Here is a 19,932-nt window from a genome sequence, read left to right on the forward strand (position 1 = left end):
TGATCTATGTACGCGTCTGTCCATCCGCATCTGCGTGGATCTGTGCGCATTCAATCACCATCAACAAAGCGATAGAGAGGTACAGATTCAGTAAAGGGAAACCAGACGAACACGAACGGTGAGTCGTTTTGATACGCACAACGACGCGTCACAGAAATCGTGACTGCACAACGGTAAGCAACGTTCAACACCGGTAATGAAGGTAGACGGCAAAATAATTCTACAGATAATTATAAATAATACACATTCAAAGGAATGTTCTACGAACGGGTATAGAATAATAATGGCTAAACCGAATGGATTAGCAAAGCAAGTGTTTATGATTCTTCGCTTCAAGAGGGCTCGTTTCCACAAATCTTTATAGATAACTTGATATAAACTTGTTCGTTGTATATAACATTGATAAGTTGTATATATATGTATAAGTAAAGCTTCCGGTGTACAACGATATTCTACATAGATAGAGGAGAGCTAGTTAAGTATGCTAAAATCGCAATTTTTTTTGTACTTGTTCACCCTTCAAACTCATATATTTGAAACGATTATATTTAACGGATTGCGTTGTTAATGATAATAGCGTAAAATCAGATATTTCGCTCGTTTGGTTTCTTTTGGTGCGTAGCAGATTGTTGGCAATAAGAGCATTTAAAATTTTGTTCTAGATATCGTAAAGGTAACAACCCTGTTGGCTGCTTCGATAACCCACCAAGCTAGCTAAGAAATCGTATCACGCCCGGAGCATGACTATTTCGAGTTTGCAAGCCCGCGTATATATATATATATATATGTATATAGGACAATACGCTACATATATCGGTAAGCAAGTTTGATTTGTCAAGCAGCCGCAATTGAAGAGGGACAATTGATTCACTTAATGTACGGCGATCTAATTATTTTCTGGCATACATAGTAGCTAAGGCTACATACTAGTCGTAAACAGGAAAAGTAGCAAATAATATTAATAATTGATACAGTAACGCTTATCCGATAGAAATTTCTGGAACCTACGTTCTTTACGGAGATGAGTATCACTTATCTACCTTAGCGCTGACACCCCTATCAAAGCGCCAGCTTGTCTAATACAGTAAAGCATGAGGCATGTTTGTTTTCAACAGAAAAACAAAAAAAAAAAACAACTCAAGCGAACACTGAAAAACATATTCCTTAACGAATCGAGCATGCCTAGACGTATATGTCTAACATACGGCTGCTGGACTTAATTGATTTAAAAATAAAACATTTGTTCGATGTTTATTTTCATATCACACATTTTCAAGTTCATTGTTACGTAATTATTGTATAGAAATAGATTTACGTTTCCAACATCGCACTGTTCCGCCAATGAGCCCTTGATGGTCGCAGGACTTCTAGATCCAACTGAGTCTGAAGTCAACGTGTACATGATCGAACAGGTGACCTTGTGTAACTGTCTAGCTCCATTGGTACTTCCGCCCAAAGGTATCAGACCAAAGGACTTTTGAAAGATCTTTAGTCTTATGCTGTAATCGTTTCACACCGACTTGACGAACTATTAGCTTTTCTGAGAAAAGCGTTACGTTCCTTAGGCCCCCACTTGACTGCGATCTAAAACCCGCGAGAATATTGGATTTAAGCCAGACACTGACGTTATTTAGTTGGCTATTTTTTCTTATTGGCAAAGAAATTTTTTAATCAGGTTCCGAGCCAGGTTTTCGTAGTTCTCTTACCATTTCCCTGTTGTAACTTTTAAATGTCGATTTACTTTCATATGAAAATACACCATTAGCGAGCTACCTAAAATAGCTACATCACAATCCTTACTCAATAATAGCGACGCTAGAGAAATGTTCTAGTTACTTAACATTCATGTTAACGTTTTATCATTTGATAAACATAACATAAATCAAAAATAATTTTCACTAAGAACTATCATATTATTTCTGGTTGAGTTTAAAGATATTACATAATATTTCCAGTTATATTTATTGTAATAAATTACGATAATTTTTACGCTTGACCAGTGTGCCTACGACAGGACTCTGCTATAAAATGAGGCATATATGTATACTTTTGATGTTTTCAAATTTGAGACCATCCTGGGAATCATCCAGCAAGGCTTACTGCCAAATTACTGAAGCAAGGTTGCGCACAAAAGTTTAGATAATTTGCCCTATATTCAGTGGAAAATACCCCATAAACTACCAGGGCTATATGCCCTGGTAGTTTATGGGGTATTAGCGAACGATTGGCGTATATGTAAACTTGGTTTTCATGGTCCGTCCTGTATCTTTCAGACATCAATCGACGCTTGTTCTTTACGTGGTGTCTTCTTAAAATTCAACGCCGTTTCATCGTACGGTATGAAAAAGACAACGCATGCTTATTATTATTATTATAGATTCACGTCATAGAAGATACTCATCTACTGAAACCTGTGCCCATTCTGTGGATTTCCGAAAAGTAAAAAAATCTGTTGGCTGCCGGGTTTCATGGTCGGTGTTTTTTGTAGTTTTAGTGGCTCTGTGCCGTAACTGTTGCGACTGTTGGACCTACGGTTGATATTAGTGCGGTCCTTGTCAGCTGTTCCGCTTGTTAAAACAGGCAAAATGGACAAGACGTACGAACCTCTTTCCCTCAGAGCCCAAACTGCAATCGAAAAACGTTGGTGCCACTCTGCCTCATTCGGACGAGTCAAGGTCACATTGGGACTTTGCCGCTTATCAACTAAACATATCTGCATAATATTTTATTAGTATTACGAGTGATGATGAATGATATTGCTGCTTATAGCATTATTGCTGCTATTGATCCTACTGTAGAACTCTTCAGTAGGGATAATATAGTAACAGTATAGTAAGATCGTTTTGAAATCAAGATCGCCCAGCTGTCACCACTCGCTTCAACCAACCTTATGGATTAACCTATTGACAGTCAACTTAGCGGTTATCTGACAGAAAATCTTGTCTAAAGCAATTTAGCAGGGAGAAGAATTCTAATACCTTTAAAATTACGCTGCAGTAGCAGACAAATTTCGGTGGATATTTGCGCTAAGTCCTTGACTTCTGTTGGGTGTAAGTTGATTGAGTACTACGATTCGAGTAAAATGAGCTTAGAAGTAAACACATCGTTCAGCGCTAAAAATCAACACTCAGTGAGTACGTTTGTGTGTGAAAGCACTGGTGAAATCCATCAATGATTCCAGCGAAGGGGGTATCTTGCGAAATAACGGCTTGTTACTGGTACTATTATTTGAAGAATGAAACCTGGAAATAGAGAAGATACCAATACACCAGCACTCAAAACGGAATACCGAGGTACGTATAAGCTTTTGAGCAAGCCAAAGTGTAGACAGTGAGCTTCTTAGTGGTTAAGTATGGAATTCGTTGAAGTACATGTTATGAAATTTTTGCGAAAATACTGAAAATGGGAAACAAAGATGGTTTCCTTACGAACTAAATTCTACCTACAGATGATGTACACTGGATACGCAGCTATTATGAAGAAGATCCTCTGGGAGCACCCGCTCGCCAAAAACGAGGCATGAGTTGGTCTGTATCTCCCGGCAGAAAAAGATCAAACAAAAGGAAGGTGTCGAACAGAGAAGAAAGCAACTTCGGTGGTAGCGCCAAAGAAATTCGGGCCTAAGCTTACGCCTATACTTTCAACAGGTATCAGCGGCATTTGCTTTTACAGGATATTGCCTAAACGAGAAATGGTCGGTGCTACCAGTCTCCTCGAATTTTTGATGAACCTGATGGATGTACGATCCGACAACTAGAGGACAACGCAGGATCTCATCGCCGCATTATATTCACAGCCTGATTCCGAGAATTCAGAATCCGGCGATAGATGCTGCTTCATATTACATCATGTATGGCGAAAAGCCTGTATGTTTCTGTCACCGTAGCTGCTTCGCGTAATACAGGCTTCTTTGCTTCACTCCGCTTTATTGATAACCTATAGAAAATAAACTCACTACTTGACGAATCTGCTCTTTGATGGTGTATAAGTGCAGGTGGAATAGGTGTGCTAAGGCGTACGTGTAAGGATTGAGGAATGGTCAAGACAAATTGGCTAAATATACGAGGAATAAATAAAAACGTTTCAAATATTATAGCACACTTGTATATAGCCTATATGTTTTTTATTGGAAATATGCATATAAGCTAACATAAACACATCGAAACGAACACCATTAGGTATCAATGTTATAAGGATTCAAGTGAGAAAGTATTTAGTGAGATTTACTCCTGCCATCGTTAGCCTTTGCTCAATTGGTCAACTTATAAAGGTATGCAAGATGACAGAAGTCCTTGCTGTTATTATATCATTATCTCAAGAATATTGTCTTTTAAAAATTATATTCAAAATCACAAAAGCGGCTACGAACATCTTTCCTAATATTCGACCTACTCAAACGAATTCTTATGAGCACTGACGCCAGGAGTTGACCCAATCAACTAGCGACAAAAAGTTCGCGGTACCCCATCTCTCGTGCACAATATATTATTCCGCCGGTGTAGCAGCCTGTTTATTGCATTTTTGCGAGATAACAGGTCATGGCAGTCATTTTTCCCCATCTCACTTGTAATTTTCGTTAGGCAAAAGGGCGTTGGATAGCCGATTATGATATCGATTGTAGTCCTACAGGTTGGTGACTAGCTTTGTCGTTTGGTGCAATCGATCGGCAAGTCGGGACCGCCCTTGATGATGTTAAAACTTTGGTATGTTGCACTTTTCGTCCCAAAGGCCTCCTACAAAAAGGCGTACATATGTTCTACAGCTAATTCAACTGGAACAGCTGCAAGCTAAGCTCATCATTTAATGGTGTTATATCACCTTACTAGCTGCCGACGACAATTCTTCAGTTACCTGTTCGTAAGCTCGTCTGCTGAGCAGATGAATAATTCCAAGCTCTAATTGTCTCAAGTTGGCCGTTGAAATCAAAGCCAGTATCGCGCGTGGCCTACCAACAGCAGTTTGGTGCACATAATGCACCTGCCTATTAAGTGAGTGACTGTGTACGATAGCGTGCTTAGCAGAAACTCTCAGTTTATCGTGGAAAATAAATAATCTTTCAATAAATCAGTTCGATTACCTTTGAAATATGTCGGTAATCGAATTGTTATCTAGTATGTGACTTTAAGTGTGTACTCAATCAGATGGCTAGCCAGCGTTTATCTGCTATAATTCTACTTATATTATCATCGTCAGGCGTTTTGTACCGCTTACTGTGCAACATAATTCGTGATAGCAATTGTATTATTTCATGTGACAGCTATCAGAGTATCGGCTCTCTATCACAAACCCGCTGCTTGCATATAAGGTAAATCGCGACCCAATACGGTTAAAAGTAGCCGATACGGTGTCATTAATAACAGTAACAGAATTATGGTTCAAGCTAGTGAATGCTCGCTAGCGAATATACACTGGTTACGTCGTCGTCTTTTTTTTTTAACTCGTGCGTTGTTGTTCTACTGCTGTGGTTCGCTGTTCTTGTTGCCTGCTGAGCTTGGAATGATTGGTTGGCTTGTTGTTGTTGTTGTTGTTGTTGTGTTGTTATTACAGATGTCACCTTGGCCCCTCTCTTGCCCTTTCCCGTCTATAAGAACGACGTGCGCTTCACGCCGCTTGCCAGTAGCGCCCGGTCGTCAGTAAACCGGACCGCTGCCATCGCAGATATAGCTTCTGCGAAGCTTTTCAAACCTGAACCACTCTGTTGCTGTGCCTAATAGCCCCAGCACGAACTGGTTCGTAGCATATCGCGCGCAAGAGGCTGAAGCGTCGCGCTCTCAACCGAAGAAAAAAAGAGTGTTAAGCGAAGTGCGCTCACGCCCAACGACGACCACTAGCTATCATTCTATACCGTTACGCACGAATGACTTGAGCATATATCGGTTAACGTCCACGCAATAGTGTATCGTTGTACTTTCTAGTCAGTCACATTATCTGCCACACTCATTTCTACCGGCACAATTCCTTAGCGTAAATCTTCGCGATATGAAGATCAATTAGAAATAACGACAACAATAACATTCATCGTAATAAAATGCCAAAAACAATATAGAGCGTAACCACAAAATAGACGATCTCTTACGTGAGATCACTAAGGTGCGCCTGAATAATTGCAGTCATCTTTGTCTTCATCATCATCATCATCATCAGGATCAACGCCGACGAAGAAGAAGCCTTTGTGGTGCGTAAAATACGAACCGAAGTCACTTACAGTTGTATTCGTGCGGTGTATACAAGTTCGACGTTTGAGCTCAATAGGAACGTATTGTAACGGTCGCATGAAGGGTGCTTTGGTGTTAGATTGATGCGGGGGGTATCTGAAAAAATCGTCTTTGAAGCAGACACCTTCATTGAGTAGTCTACCGGAAAGATGATAATGAAGTGCTCAGTGCTGTTCCTTGTTAGTGTTGCGGTATACGGAGTATCGAGTGCGGATCGCGCCCTCAAACGATGTGAGTATAAGCCGGGTGCGGTCATTTCAGGTGGCTATTACCTTAACATCACGGGATTACGCCTACAATCTATAAGATTATATAAGCATCTAAGGCAGTTGAGGTTTGGGTTTGTTGATGTAAACTAACTTTTCTGTTGCTGCTACTGGTACACACGAAAGGTTGTACAGCATAATAAGGTTATGTATATTATTTGAACGTTGTCTTAAGTTCAGATAAAAGCTTAAACAAGCAGTTAAAGTTGGGAGAAGAACTTGCATGCTCAGGCTGTTTTGTCAAACGCTACGACAGGATGCAAATTACAAATACTAAAGCTTCCTATATAGGAAATATGAAATGATATCAGAAGTGACACGATTTTTTATTATGCAGCCTGAGCTCGAAAGTAAATCTTAGAGCAGTAGCACATGGTTTATGCTGAATCTGGTGTGGATTACCAAAAATCTGTCAATGTTAATAGCAACGAAATAGAATCAATGCTAACGTAGTAAAAAATGAAAAAGGTTCATTAGAACTAACCTTAACCAAGTGAGATCCATCAACGAGCAGTAGACTGAAGGCAGTTTGGCAACCGTGCAGTATAAATTTCAACTTTGGTTATTCGAAATACCTATGGCATATTGTATGAGACACCAGCAGTTCACCTGAACTCATGAAGACGTCTCACTTAATGATCTTCAATAGAAGATTGTATAATATTCGGGAGAGGGGCAGTAAAAATCTGAATCAAAGCCAAGTACAGTTTGTTTGGTGGTGTTGCCGTGGTGCGCTATTGGGCTATATAATAGATAGAGGTTTTTACTTTTAGAAATTTTCAAAAGCTGCGGTTAAGGTCGATCCAGAACAAACTGTCGATAAGGGTTTGGCAGTTTTTAAGGCAGAAGTTTATTTTTGCTAGTCCATTTATACCTAATAGTTCGCAATCCACAGTATGAACGACGTGTCTTGTAAGGCTTATTTTCGCTAGAATCAGTGCTCCAGCTTCGATTTAACGTAGAAGCTTGTTCCTATTTCACAGAGAAATAAAACAAGGCCACGGGCCTATGCATGTTAAGCCACACTTCCGAAAACGATTAATAACATACGCTAACAAAGCAACTGCCATTGATTATAGCACTTAGTATGCTAATGTAGTACTAATAGTAACAGAGAAAAAAACACGCGCAAGAAAATGAAATCTTTCATCGGTGTGCATATCTTGTGTGCCAATGATGGATGACAATGATGTGCTATTGTCAGTAGAACGTTGCAATAACATGATATATTAATTGGGACCTCTATGCACGCAGGGAATATCTCGAATGTGAAACGGATAAACACTATGCAGTAATGTGTATTGTTGAGTCTCCATTCATTTTAGTATGAACTAAAAAAAAAAAACAATAGAATTTTTGGTCGTTATCTTTACTATAAGCTCAGGCCAAGTAACAAAGTTATTAACGAAATTAAGAAACAAACTGTAATTATAGAACACTTCAGTAACAATATACGTGGAAATTTTCCTTAGTAAATATGTCTGATATGAGGATTAACTTGATCAATTAGGAAAATTCGGTCAAACAAACATGTCGACGATGGCAATTTTCTGATTATAAGGTAAAGTTAAACGAATTTGAATTATTGTTAGAAAAAGTTGGAAGCCATTGGGTTCGGATTAGGCCTCTTGTAATTACATTTGGTAAGATCCATGAGAGAGGTAAGAGAGCCATGTAAAATACAGTTACCATTTGGCATTTACTTATAACCACCTTAAAGAGCTTTGCCCACTGAAATTCTTAGCGTTTTTTTCCGGTTGAAATATCTCCTTGTTCTGGCGTAACTGTTCAAAAGGTGCTGTCAAGACCCTGAATACGTCTTTAAGCACCTGTTAGCTGCTCAACGTAAATAAGTATTATTTTTACCGAAATTAACTAAGTTTAGTTTTCAATTATAAAAAAATGAGGCCGTAACAACCAGGAATCATTCATAGCGTTGATGTCCTTATTAAGGACTACTGTTTTAGTTCTGAGGTTTTAATGGAAGATCCACAAAATTTCATTGATTCAAGCTGCCGTTCAATTGATTACCCACCATCTACCCATATTAAATAATAACGCGGAAACTGATTGGAAAAAAAGTCGGCCGTCGGCTTCCAACCTTCGACCTCGCTAGCAGCCCCATGCTAGAAGTATAGACACATCGAGTCGCCAACAACAAAAATGGATAGAAAGGAAAAGCCACATAGCCCTCGATGCTATATTACAAAAATCTATACTCTATAATATTATCACTGTCAAAACGGGACTGTTATTGGGGCCCTTTCCAACAGTAGCCAGGCCAAATGAAATTCAATAGAGCTATCTTTATTTTACTTTTATCTTGTAATCATCATGTATCTATATCTGAAACATGACCGGACGATACTATCAGGTCCATATGTAAAAACAACCAGAATCGGTGTGTCATGTGCCTGTGTTTCAAATAGAGACAAAATTTAATTCATTCGAATTTATGCTACGTACGTAAAGTATTTGACCGATTCATCTTACGTTTGTCTTTGCTGCTGTTGTTGTTCGATAACTATCTTTAATGCCTTGTAAACAACTGCCGATTATTCATCTTATCTGTGCTTATAGCTTATTCATTCGGCTGTCTTTCATCTAGCTAGCCGTCTCAATGTATGTGTAAACAAATATAAATGTTTCCAATCTGGCCAACAACTTACATAACGCAGCTTGTACCAAGTAAAAAAAGAATTTATCTAAACAAGTAAAGCCTACTCCCGCGTATATATCTGTGCCGTAGCATTGTGCTTGCAAATCAACAAATATTTATTATATCCTATTATAAATAGACGTGCCCGAAATCTTCGCCAGTATTTATCCTTCTGAACCCCTGCTTGCTATTGATGTTGATCTTGTCAGCGCAGTGATAAAGGCTACGATCAATAAACGCATGACGATACCAAACGACGTCAACTGCAATGACAAGGTCAAGAGAAAAATTGTTGTCAAAAACTATCGCCATCACTTCAATAGAATAGGACGCTGTTACGGTGCCCACCTGCTGTGCTTACATCATATTTATATCGGAATGTGTAGGGTGGTCTAAAGCACAGGTCTAATTCAGGACATCGCCGCGCACCATTACGTCGGCGGAGCACAACTTTGTCCATATCTACGTAAATGTACACGGTCAGTATTGCGTCTGTGGCCGACACGAATCACAAGCGGATCAAAGCCATCGTCGAGTGACGTAGCGTTGATAGGCGGCCACCCTACGTTTAACACCATACGTTAAAACGCCGAAAGGAGCCGGCTTCACTGTTCCTTCACTAAAATAATTGTTACTAATCATTTAACAGTAGCGAAACAAACTGTTATTATTGGACCTCAACGCCGCTTTCGTCTGTGAGGCTGTTGTACAATTGGTGTCAGAAGCACTGCTGAAATCTTTCTCTCGGGTACTTTCTCTCCGACGGCTGCTGTTAAGGACGCCACCAGAGCCTTGTCGCATCGCGTTTGATCGCGCATTGTCACCCAATTGTTGTTAGTTCGAACGTCTGGCGCAGTTCACGTCGAAGATCTCGGTACCGTCGATTGGGATCTCTGTCCAGGTTGCTGTTCTAGTTTGCAATAGCCTTGCAGGCAACGATTGGTAATAACGGCGATGATGTCGGCTAAGCGTCGCTGTGGCCTTATCAAATGTCAATTTTATCACAGGCCAATATCAGGGGCCAGTACCCGCTTAAATGAAGGAGGGAGCGACAAAGATGGTGGAGATAACAGAAGCGGAGTCAACGGCCGAACAACGGATGGGCATCGATTTGCTATGATTTTTATTATTATCTATTGCAGCGTTATGAATGAAGGGTATTGAAGACACCTTACCGTCCAATGATTATTGTGCTATGTTAGTCGGGTTGTCGGACACGAATTTAGCCGTCATGTTCGGTCCAACAATTGCTATTACAATTCAATCAGACGCGATTCTCGCTATGAACTGGCAATATGTGTAACAAAAAGAGTTTAATCCTTCCTTCTGCTGGCGCCACCGGCATTGGCGTTTGAGCTACCTACAATGAAGGGGCTTGTCAACCGTCGAGATCGCAAGGAAGATCTGCAGCACGTCCACCACGGTTATGGAGTAAACGAAATCACTTGCCGGTGTTCGAAGCACATAATTGGCCAGTACTTCCCTGCAATTCATGATTTTCGGCTGCATTGATGGAATGGCCTAAACAGTGCTCATATATTTATTGATTTGACTGGAGATTAGAGAAGTTACTTATTGTACGCGTGTCTCTTTATACGCGTACCGCAAATGAGAAGAAATTTAAGCTCGTGCATCAATGGTCGATCGTGTCATCGAGAGTGATGGGAATGTCAGTCAACTGCAAACAATTCGTGCGATATGATAGACAAAATTTCCCTTGAAGCGGCTTAGGGCTACACGGATAATGTAAAACAGGTAAAGTAAGGCTGAACTCAATAGCGTAATTTCTTGTTAGCGCCTCAGAAAAGCAGACATTTCTTTTAATGATTTTAGTCTAGAAGCTAAAATAACACTTTTTATAAGCTCATCACAGCCTGCTATGAGTTATTGGTCATATGAAATAGAAAGTAGTTCTCGTGCCACGAGCATAAGGCTTAGAGAATGGACTCCTCTTCGGACATATATGAACAAGTTGAATTTAAAAGAAACGAAAAAAATGAATAGAGAGCAACATGAAATCATACTGGAGTATTTTATGCTTTTAGCAACTTTTTTTTTTTTGTTTTGTCGAAAATACCACTTCGGCTACTCATGCAGTTAAGTTATACAATTCAAGTATTAATTCAATAAAAATTCATTGTTTTTTTTAAATTTCTAAGCAAAAAAAGAATTTTATGATCACTATTTTGTGTCAAGAAATCTAACTAGCTAGTAATAGATAAACGTCGTTCCAGCAGAAGGTTCAGAGGTCAGAAAGACTCTATGTCTTGTAATTACAAGGTTTTTGAGCACTGCTCGTCTTCAAATAAATACAGCTTCCTTAAATTTATATACAGATTGTGCTCGTCGTTTATATGACGATCGAGCTTTGATGGCCGTCATCTTCAAGATCCCTATCTTTCGTGTTTTCTACCCTTTATATTCATTATTATCGGTGCGGCCACAATAGTATGACCATACCATACGAGCTTGGGTCGTGCATAAACTCAAAACCTGTGAACCTTAAAAAATATGTGATTTTTGGGAGTTAATCAATAGTACATATAAAAAAAAAATTATATATTATCTAATCTATTTACTTACTTAATGGATTGTTTCATTTATGAATAGAGGCACATAATTCTGTAAATTCCGTTAGCAGGTTTGGCATAAGCTACTTATCTTCCCAAATCTTTACCGCTGCATTTCGTTCTGCAATATATATATATATATATATCCTGCAAACCCTCCACAAAATAGCTTAAATATTCGACGAAACGCGAAGGAAAATCATATCATTCGCCGTGTATATCTTTATTTTGCTCTAAAAATTAGTTGTTCCATTAGCCAGCCGTTGTTTTCCGTAGCATTCCTCTGAACTATGTCTTAAATGATACGTGATTAAATTTTTTAGCGTCATTTTTAATCCAGCTGGATTCAAATTGGAATTTACTCGCTCTGTTTGGTGCTCAAGTGTGTGTCCGACTCAACATTCGTCAGGCTGGACAAATCCAGGGTTCGGTTCCCAGGTTTTCTATTTTTAGAGTACAAAATGCTGTCAGTTATCGATTTCATGGTCACCTAGCTTTCTTTAAAATCCAAGGAAAAAAAATGGTAGATCTGGGAACAAGAAGTCAAATTATCGGGTACTGTATCAAGAGGCTGCATCCAAGCAGCAGCGCTTTAGCTCTTTCAGTGCCAGTTTGTTTTCCAAAAAAGTGAGTTGTACAGGTGACTTTAAGGATAAGCCTTGCTGACATCGCGTTTGGCCAATCCTATCTCTGAAGTCAATAATTGAGTTAAATATAGGTTATGCAATTTTGTTGTTTAAGGTAGATTTATCAAGAATATATCAGGTTGTTACAAGCGAATCTATCAAACTTAATAATGTTTCTTTCTTTCTTATGAAGGTGTTCGAACTATGTACCTACAGCAGATGGTTGGTAAACGCTCCAATTATCGAAAAGCTTATAAATCACAACCGGTTTAGTTTGTTCCATAGAAAATTAGTTTAGAACTAAATAAATCATTTAGTCTCAAAAATTAACGCTCAGCTATCAAGTTTCTGTTCTTCGAAGGCCACGGGACTGCGGAAATCTGTTGAAAGTTTCTATGAACACTATAAAGTAAAGAGACCTTGAGCAAAAGCACAGTACCCAGCATTTGAAGATATTGGAGAGTTGAAAAGTGCGAGAACCAGGTGTCGGGACCCAAGAATAACCAGACGGGACAATGGCACCACCCTGGAGAAAGATCGAGTTCTGTAGCAGTGTCGAGCTGGTCTGAGCGTAAAGTGATGCTATTACTTACAATCGATATCACGAGCATCTGCTACTCGTCAAAAATGAAATAATGCAGCCTGCTATTTCAAATTCATTTTTTTCTATTCCGTGGACCATCCGGCACGAGAAGCGAAGGCACGCAGTCTGGTTGCTTGATGAGAGCATAAGAACCGCTCGCGACGGTTAAATAACTTCCTGAACTGAGGAAATGAGTATCCGATGTCGGCTTCAACCCGTCTGTTCTCATCATCTTGGTTGCGGGATTTTCCATCCCTTAAAAAGGGCAACTAGTGGGCAAGTATATCGTATTATCAATTTACTTCAAAAAGCTATAGATACAGAAATTACATATGGAAGGGCAAATAGTACATGTATGCCTTTCGAAAAGCTCCGGGAACGTTGAGAAACGTGTGTAAAAAGTAAAGTATTATTAAGATAAATAAAAGCGATGCAATTTAAAGTTTCGCCAGATCCCTTTGTAGCAGTTTAGACGTTTAAAGTATCCTAATGAGTACAAACCAAGATGGAAAATTGGTTCGAAATCTCCATATATTTTTTATTCTTGACCAACGATATTTCGCGCTTTGAAACCAACTACAGATAATTGAATGCATTTTATTTTCTATGGTAAGCTTTTATCAATGAACGAGTTTATATTCAGCTCGTCTTTATACGTTCACCGCAATATAGGTGAGGAGGCAAGGATCGCAGCCTAACGCAAATTGCGAAAGTTCCACTGCCTACACAGTGTTTACAGTCTTCTGCGCCCGTATGGGTATATTCGTTATATATATATATATATATTTTTTTTTTTTGTCTTTGTTTCTACGATATCTTTATGTTTCATCCTATATAACCGTCAGCTATAACAGAACGCTATGGTATGAAGCAAGCTTGATGAAATAGGAACTTGCGCGATTTTTCCTGCCACCATTCTATTATATCTTAACGACAGGAGAAATACCCCAACAACAACAATACTGATAGCATATATTTATCATAGAGAACAATAATAATGTTAGCCATGAACGATGATTACTACTATCTCGTTATTGTTTTCTAAACGTAAGCATATGATTTTTACTACGACCAATAATACTCAGCAACGTTGCTTTTCCTTAGCTATTTACGCAGTAGCACCGTTGGATACGATGCAGAAACACCAATGCTTCTTTGCTTTAAGATTTAAACAAAAACATATTAAATCATATAGCGCTTGATGCGACCGGTTCACCTATTCTATATGAGCACGCCATCACCGCTTGCAATATTTAATAACTGTAGCCGTTGATAGTATAATAAGCACTGACCGGTACCGCTTACACGGCGGTGCAATTCTAGGTGAAATGCTCAAGTAACTCTGGTAGTAACGGTCTTGTTGTGGACATTATTATCTGTCAGTTAAGATGAAAACTTGTTTACAAAACGATCGATGTATGAAAAGCAATCACGATCCAGCTAGTATTAATGCTCTCGTCGACGTGCTTTTACCCAAGAACGGTGGACGATAGGTGATAAGCTTGTCAACAAACGATACAGATATTTCTATACAGATGTGATTGCCATCTTCGGAAACCGAGGTAGCTCTGATAAAAGGGGTCATCAGGTGTCAACGTTGGCTGGTAGTTACTTGGTAGGCGCCGATACTCGCATGCGTCTTGTAGTTTACGGTTATAGCCGTGGTTATAGAAATAACGGTACAATTTTCCCACCATCCGTAGCCCATCACAATAGCTCTCTTATATATAATGTTACCCATGACTCGTTGGGGTGGAAGGTCGGCAAATTTCGCTCGCGGGAAGACCATTCTTAATCCAACCCTAACGGAAGACACGAGGCTCCCAGCAGGAAGACGTCAACAGCTGTAGAAACTTCTCTAGTCTTACATGAACGAAACAATTAGTGTGTTTTAGTCAATAGAAAGAGTGACCTACATGTAAGCCAACCGGCAGGCGCCTGTCAGGATCTTAGTTAGGTAGTGATATCACAATCTAGCAGGACAAAGCATTGAACGCTTAAGAATCATCTTATCGTGAGGCCTAGTCTACTAGCCGCTATAAGCTTATGCCATTGAAAGTGCTTTAACAGTGATAGTCACCAAAGGCTACTGCAGTCAGCGAAATAGGTCAAACAAAGCCTGCAACTGCGGGTTGAAATCACCTGCGAAATGTACTATAATAATCGTAGCAATAGATATTAAGCGCAATATATGTTTGTGTCAGCATTTACTTAATTGACTTTGTTATAATGATTTAGCATAGTTTGTGACTCTTCTATTTGGCACTGTACTGCTTGAATCAGTGCCATGTTAGAATATTTTTACCGATTAGGGTAAGTAATTTATGTTTTTAGTAAAATAGCCTGATCAGCGGAATGCCGTGCGAATCCTTAGGAAATCAATAAATTTTAATTATAGCGAACTGGCTGTGGCAAAATATCAGCGGGCAACAGTTTAATGCTACAAATTACAGTTGGATTATAGACGAACACATATTTTTAAATAACAAATAATAACAGATAGGACGCACCCAGAATGGCTTGTATTGTTTGTCATCATTCGTTACGGTTTCAAGCTATCTTCTGCAATGCCTCAACGGGTCGGTTAGTTGTAAAACGTTATTTATAGGAACCTAAACAGGCTCATTCCAGCTTTTCCATGTGTCTTCACGGCGTGTTGCTTGAGGCATCACGTCCATTATTCCATAGGGTGTCGTAGTTTACTATACGCCTGCATTAGAGTTCACTGCGAGGTTGGTTTCGCCTGGTGAAATACGCGCATCATAGCCCTCAACCCATACTAAATTGTTGTGTATGTCCATCAGTCTTTTTTTCAAGGTAACCCGGGAGTTGGTGTTTCATTTGTTTAACAGTTCCGTGGTTCTTCTTCCTCTCTTTTGCTCGAATATAGTAAAGCAATAGCGCTGAGATGCCCGGGGGGAAGGGTAGGAGGAAAGCTCAGGGACTCAGTGCGTACTTGATGGAACGTTTAATGGGGCGGCAGGGGACAGCCCTCCAGCACCAATAAAAGTAACGGCCTCTGAACATAACATACCGCGTCGTGCGACCAAGCTAAATGGTACAGGGAAACTGAACAACGAACCTGACACGCGATCATATTGTACGCCGGTAGACGAAAAGCGCAAGACAAGAAAGGGGCTGTGAGGAAAACGACCGTACCTGTTAGCTCAGTGTTATGGGATGTTCCAGTAAACCATCCATTGGACTGACTATGTGTTTTTAAGACGTTCGAAATAAAAAAAAAACATGCCCACATAACGGTAGATGATTAGTGAAACAACATAGATTGCTCAAGCGTGAGGCATCTAGCTGGGCTGGAGCTACATGTAAACAAGGCCCGAAAGCGAACGTGTTGTTTAAGAGAGAGATAACGCATTTTGATATTTTGGTTTTAAGTTTGTTTTTGTTAAGCATCTATTTATTAGAAGTTTTTATTTAAAAGGCCTATGACAGAAAGGTTCATTTCATGAAAAATATCGAAACCGCAAAGAATACATTTTACCGATCTCTATATGACTCTTAGGATGTTTAAAGGCCTTTCTAGTTCTGCAGTCGAATAGGTACCGTACCCAGCTGGCCGCTACGACAAGCAAAGAATTGTAAGTGATGACATATTTAACAAATAGTTGTCTAATTAGATTCTTGTTATTGCTGTTATATTATAATAATTAAGTCATGTTACTTGTTGCGTAAAATAAGCGCGATTTTTTATCTTATGAGCAAAAATTTTCAAGTGCTCTGGACCTAACACCGATGAGGGTATTTTTTTTCTTTGGTAAATTTTTGGTAAAAATTCGATTTAGCCATTTATTAAGTTTTCGCGTCTGGAAGAGGCTACGGTATGTGATATCAGCCAGTTGATTTGCCACCAGCAATAAGTGATCACTGAGACTCTCTTTACCTTCTATCTGTCTAGGGTTATTATTCAATGGCTAAATTTTAGATTACCTATCCGCGTGTTATGGTGCAGCGGTAATGTGTTGGCCTAGTAAACTTCGAAATAGGCAATGGTCGACTAAATTCGAGTGCCGAAGCACATCGTTCCGTATTCCTCAAAGCAAGAAGCACCGAACGTAAAGACTAAAGCATTTATTCAATTTAACACTACCTACGTCTGCTTAAAAAGTGCTTTACAATGTAGTGCCTGCTGTCTGTTTCGCGGCCGTCGCCGATCAAAAATGAGCGGACCAGTTCATTTTCAGTGCCCTGTATTTTGCCTGCGTCGGGTACGTCTGTGACCTGTTTGCCCCAGCAGTTACCGTTCGATGCCAGATGCCGCCAATGTCCGCTGTATCTTTTTTTTTTTTTACTTGAATATACAGGTCTATGGGAACGTGCACGGACACATACGTAGATAAGATTTTTATTGTGTGGGGCTACAGCATAGCATAGGTGTTCATTCTAGCCGACCTACATGACGCCAGTTTCTAACCGTTTAACTTCTGCACTGTCCACCCGACCGGATCGAAGTGTCAGGGCTTCGATTATTTGAATGGTAATGACGATGAATTGAGCGAACGATGGTAGTGAAGACACGTACAGATGCGTTCAAATAAGAGCAAAACCGAGACAGATGAAGGTTTCTATTTCGTGTATGAAGGAGGCCCATTACAAAAAAAGGAAAGGATTTCCAAACAACTTTTTCAGCTTTTATTTCTTCTTCATCTGTTTAAATCTTTATTAGTGTCGCAGCTTCCATACATTGGTGCCATTACGTCTATATGTAGCTGGGTATGTCTGTCTACCTATCCATTTTACGTCGTATCGATACGGTTGGTGATTACTTTGTCGGCGATAGCAGATTTATTTGTCGTTACTTGAAGTATAGCTGTTGCTACTAGTGACGAGCAGATGTCATCAAGACTGAGTTGCCACTCCCTCAATTCAACTGTCGGAAGCCCTCTTGTGGATGAAGAAAGGGAAACAAGGCGAGGCAAAGAAGGGCCCCGAAACAATGACACGATGAGACGTCACTAAAGTAACAACTTCGGCTACTGCAACAGACGAAAAGCTCAGAGTGAGGACAGGTACTATTGCCGCCGTTATTATTGCTTTTGAGCAACAAACGAAATTTTATAAATTGTGATACAGTGTGCGGGTAAGGGCATAACTAATCGCATTAGGCCGAACATCATTGTGCGTAGATGCTGTACAATTGAGACTGAAGACATTTTTACATCGATTATGAACAAGAAGAAACACGGATTCTTTTACGTAATAGCTTTACGATTCATCGCCGCACTTCTTCTGACCTGTTCTTCGTATTCTAGATTCAGCTGGGCATCATTTCACAGGGTTTGTTGCGATCTAAGTAGGTAAACAGATTGAACTAATTGAACATGGCATGAAGCTCACACATGTATAAGTCTCAGAGATAAACGATTTTCTTTTTTTGCCATGTATCACAATGTGAGATTAAGACTAGTAATGTATAGGTATTCAGAATTGAGCTGGCCGTCTTCAACATGGCATATTGCCCAATAATAAATTTTCGAATTAATAGGTAACTCGTGGTTGAGATACGTCTACGGTACTTATTCGCGATATTTCCGCTCGTAGAAATATTAGTCGTCGCAGCTGGCTATTTCATAATGCATAGTAGCGTGATAATTCTTTGACACGTCTATGTATATATATATATATATATAATATATATATATATATATGTATATATATATGTATATATATATAGATTAATTCCATACGTCGCCTATCAAGCAGTGTACTTGGTTTTACATGCATTTACCGTATCCATCGAATGCTTCCTTTTAATAAAAGCAAATTTTTCTTTTAGAAAATTGTTCCAGCTGAACGGTAAAGTAAAACGTCGTCTAGCCCTACGAACTCGAATTGCGAACGACGCGATTATTCACGGGTAGGTACTGTGCGTGTGTGTGCATTTATCTCGACGGGCCTACGCCACATTGTCAACTACAGCCTTTCGTTTATGTTTGATACGGAAGCTGAAGCAATTTGTCACCGGTTGACCTGTCTGCTCGGTGCTTTTCTAGCACAAACAATGGAAACGCCACTATTATAAACTGCTATATGTTAACTGGACTTTCGAGAAGAATCCGGTAATGCTCTATGGGGAAAACTGATACTCATAAGCATTTTTCATGCGATAAAAACGTCTAGTAATAACACTGATCGTGTTATTAAGTTTTTGATAAATCTACGAGAACGTAATCGCTTTCGTTTGCGTGCTTATAACGAAATTCAACTTGGAGCTACCTTCGTGCTGCTACGCGAATCAGCTAAATAGGCTGGTCGATATCTTTTATGTTGGATAATTTCAGCCTTTTTTTTTTGCTACAACAGTAAAGTCTAATAGGAACGCATCTCCGGCTAAGCGATACAAGAACGCTGGTTCGATTGCTGATTCAGTAGCTGTACAGTGTGAACGACTTTAGTTGAGCTTGTTTACCTGCAGGACTCATAGTTGAAGCTTTCGCGGTATGCAGCGGTAGCGCCTTGTTGGTGTCGCTTCGTACGCTGTTATACATAGGCGCCGTTGTATGTGGCGTACGCATAAAACGAATCCTAAGATAGACAGACAACACCTATCAGTAGCAACAGCAGTGGACGGGACGCACTAGACAATAGGTTCCTCAGACAGCTTTGCAGACTCTTAGACAATGCCGATGTAGCGGCGACCATGCCCCCTACTAAACATATAGAGTAAAGGGCACAAAACGCACACTAAGATAAACTAAACACTTTTATCAATGAAGAGGTGGCAATGCTATTGCAATTGATCAGCGTAAGGTCGAATTGTGCACTTCGGTGCTAGCGCCCAGCCCCACGCACCTTGAAGCTACCTATTACTACTTCAGTCTGCTAATGCTGCAATGCATAGATCATTTAACAGCTGGTAATCGTTAAAGACAAAATGCAGCAGACTTATCAGCGGAGCTAAGGGAACGACGTATCAGTTGACATTCGGCGTCACATAGGACACATAACAGACACTCATACAGGTAATATGGGTAGTACATGCTATGGATGTCGAG

The 19,932-nt window shown here is 39.7% G+C and overlaps 1 protein-coding gene across 5 annotated transcripts in view; it reads left to right on the forward strand.

The window, feature by feature from the left end:
- The first annotated feature begins 33 nt into the window (after nt 1-33).
- The window catches only part of LOC111251432 (uncharacterized), a 47,388-nt gene continuing 27,489 nt past the window's right edge, over nt 34-19,932 (forward strand). For 3 of the 5 annotated variants that reach the window (XM_086989985.1, XM_086989986.1, XM_022807997.2), the window contains exon 1: nt 5,548-6,446. In XM_086989985.1, coding sequence (XP_086846111.1) covers nt 6,365-6,446 — 82 coding nt within the window. In that variant the 5' untranslated portion in view covers nt 5,548-6,364. Of the gene's footprint in view, nt 174-662; nt 817-2,273; nt 2,338-5,547; nt 6,447-19,932 lie in introns of those variants that run through there. The other 2 variants (XM_086989984.1, XM_022807996.2) reach the window with 2 other exon arrangements.

The sequence above is a fragment of the Varroa destructor genome, unplaced genomic scaffold (genome assembly GCF_002443255.2).
Source record: "Varroa destructor unplaced genomic scaffold, Vdes_3.0 BEIS01000005.1, whole genome shotgun sequence".
NCBI classification, from domain to species: Eukaryota; Metazoa; Arthropoda; class Arachnida; order Mesostigmata; family Varroidae; genus Varroa; species Varroa destructor.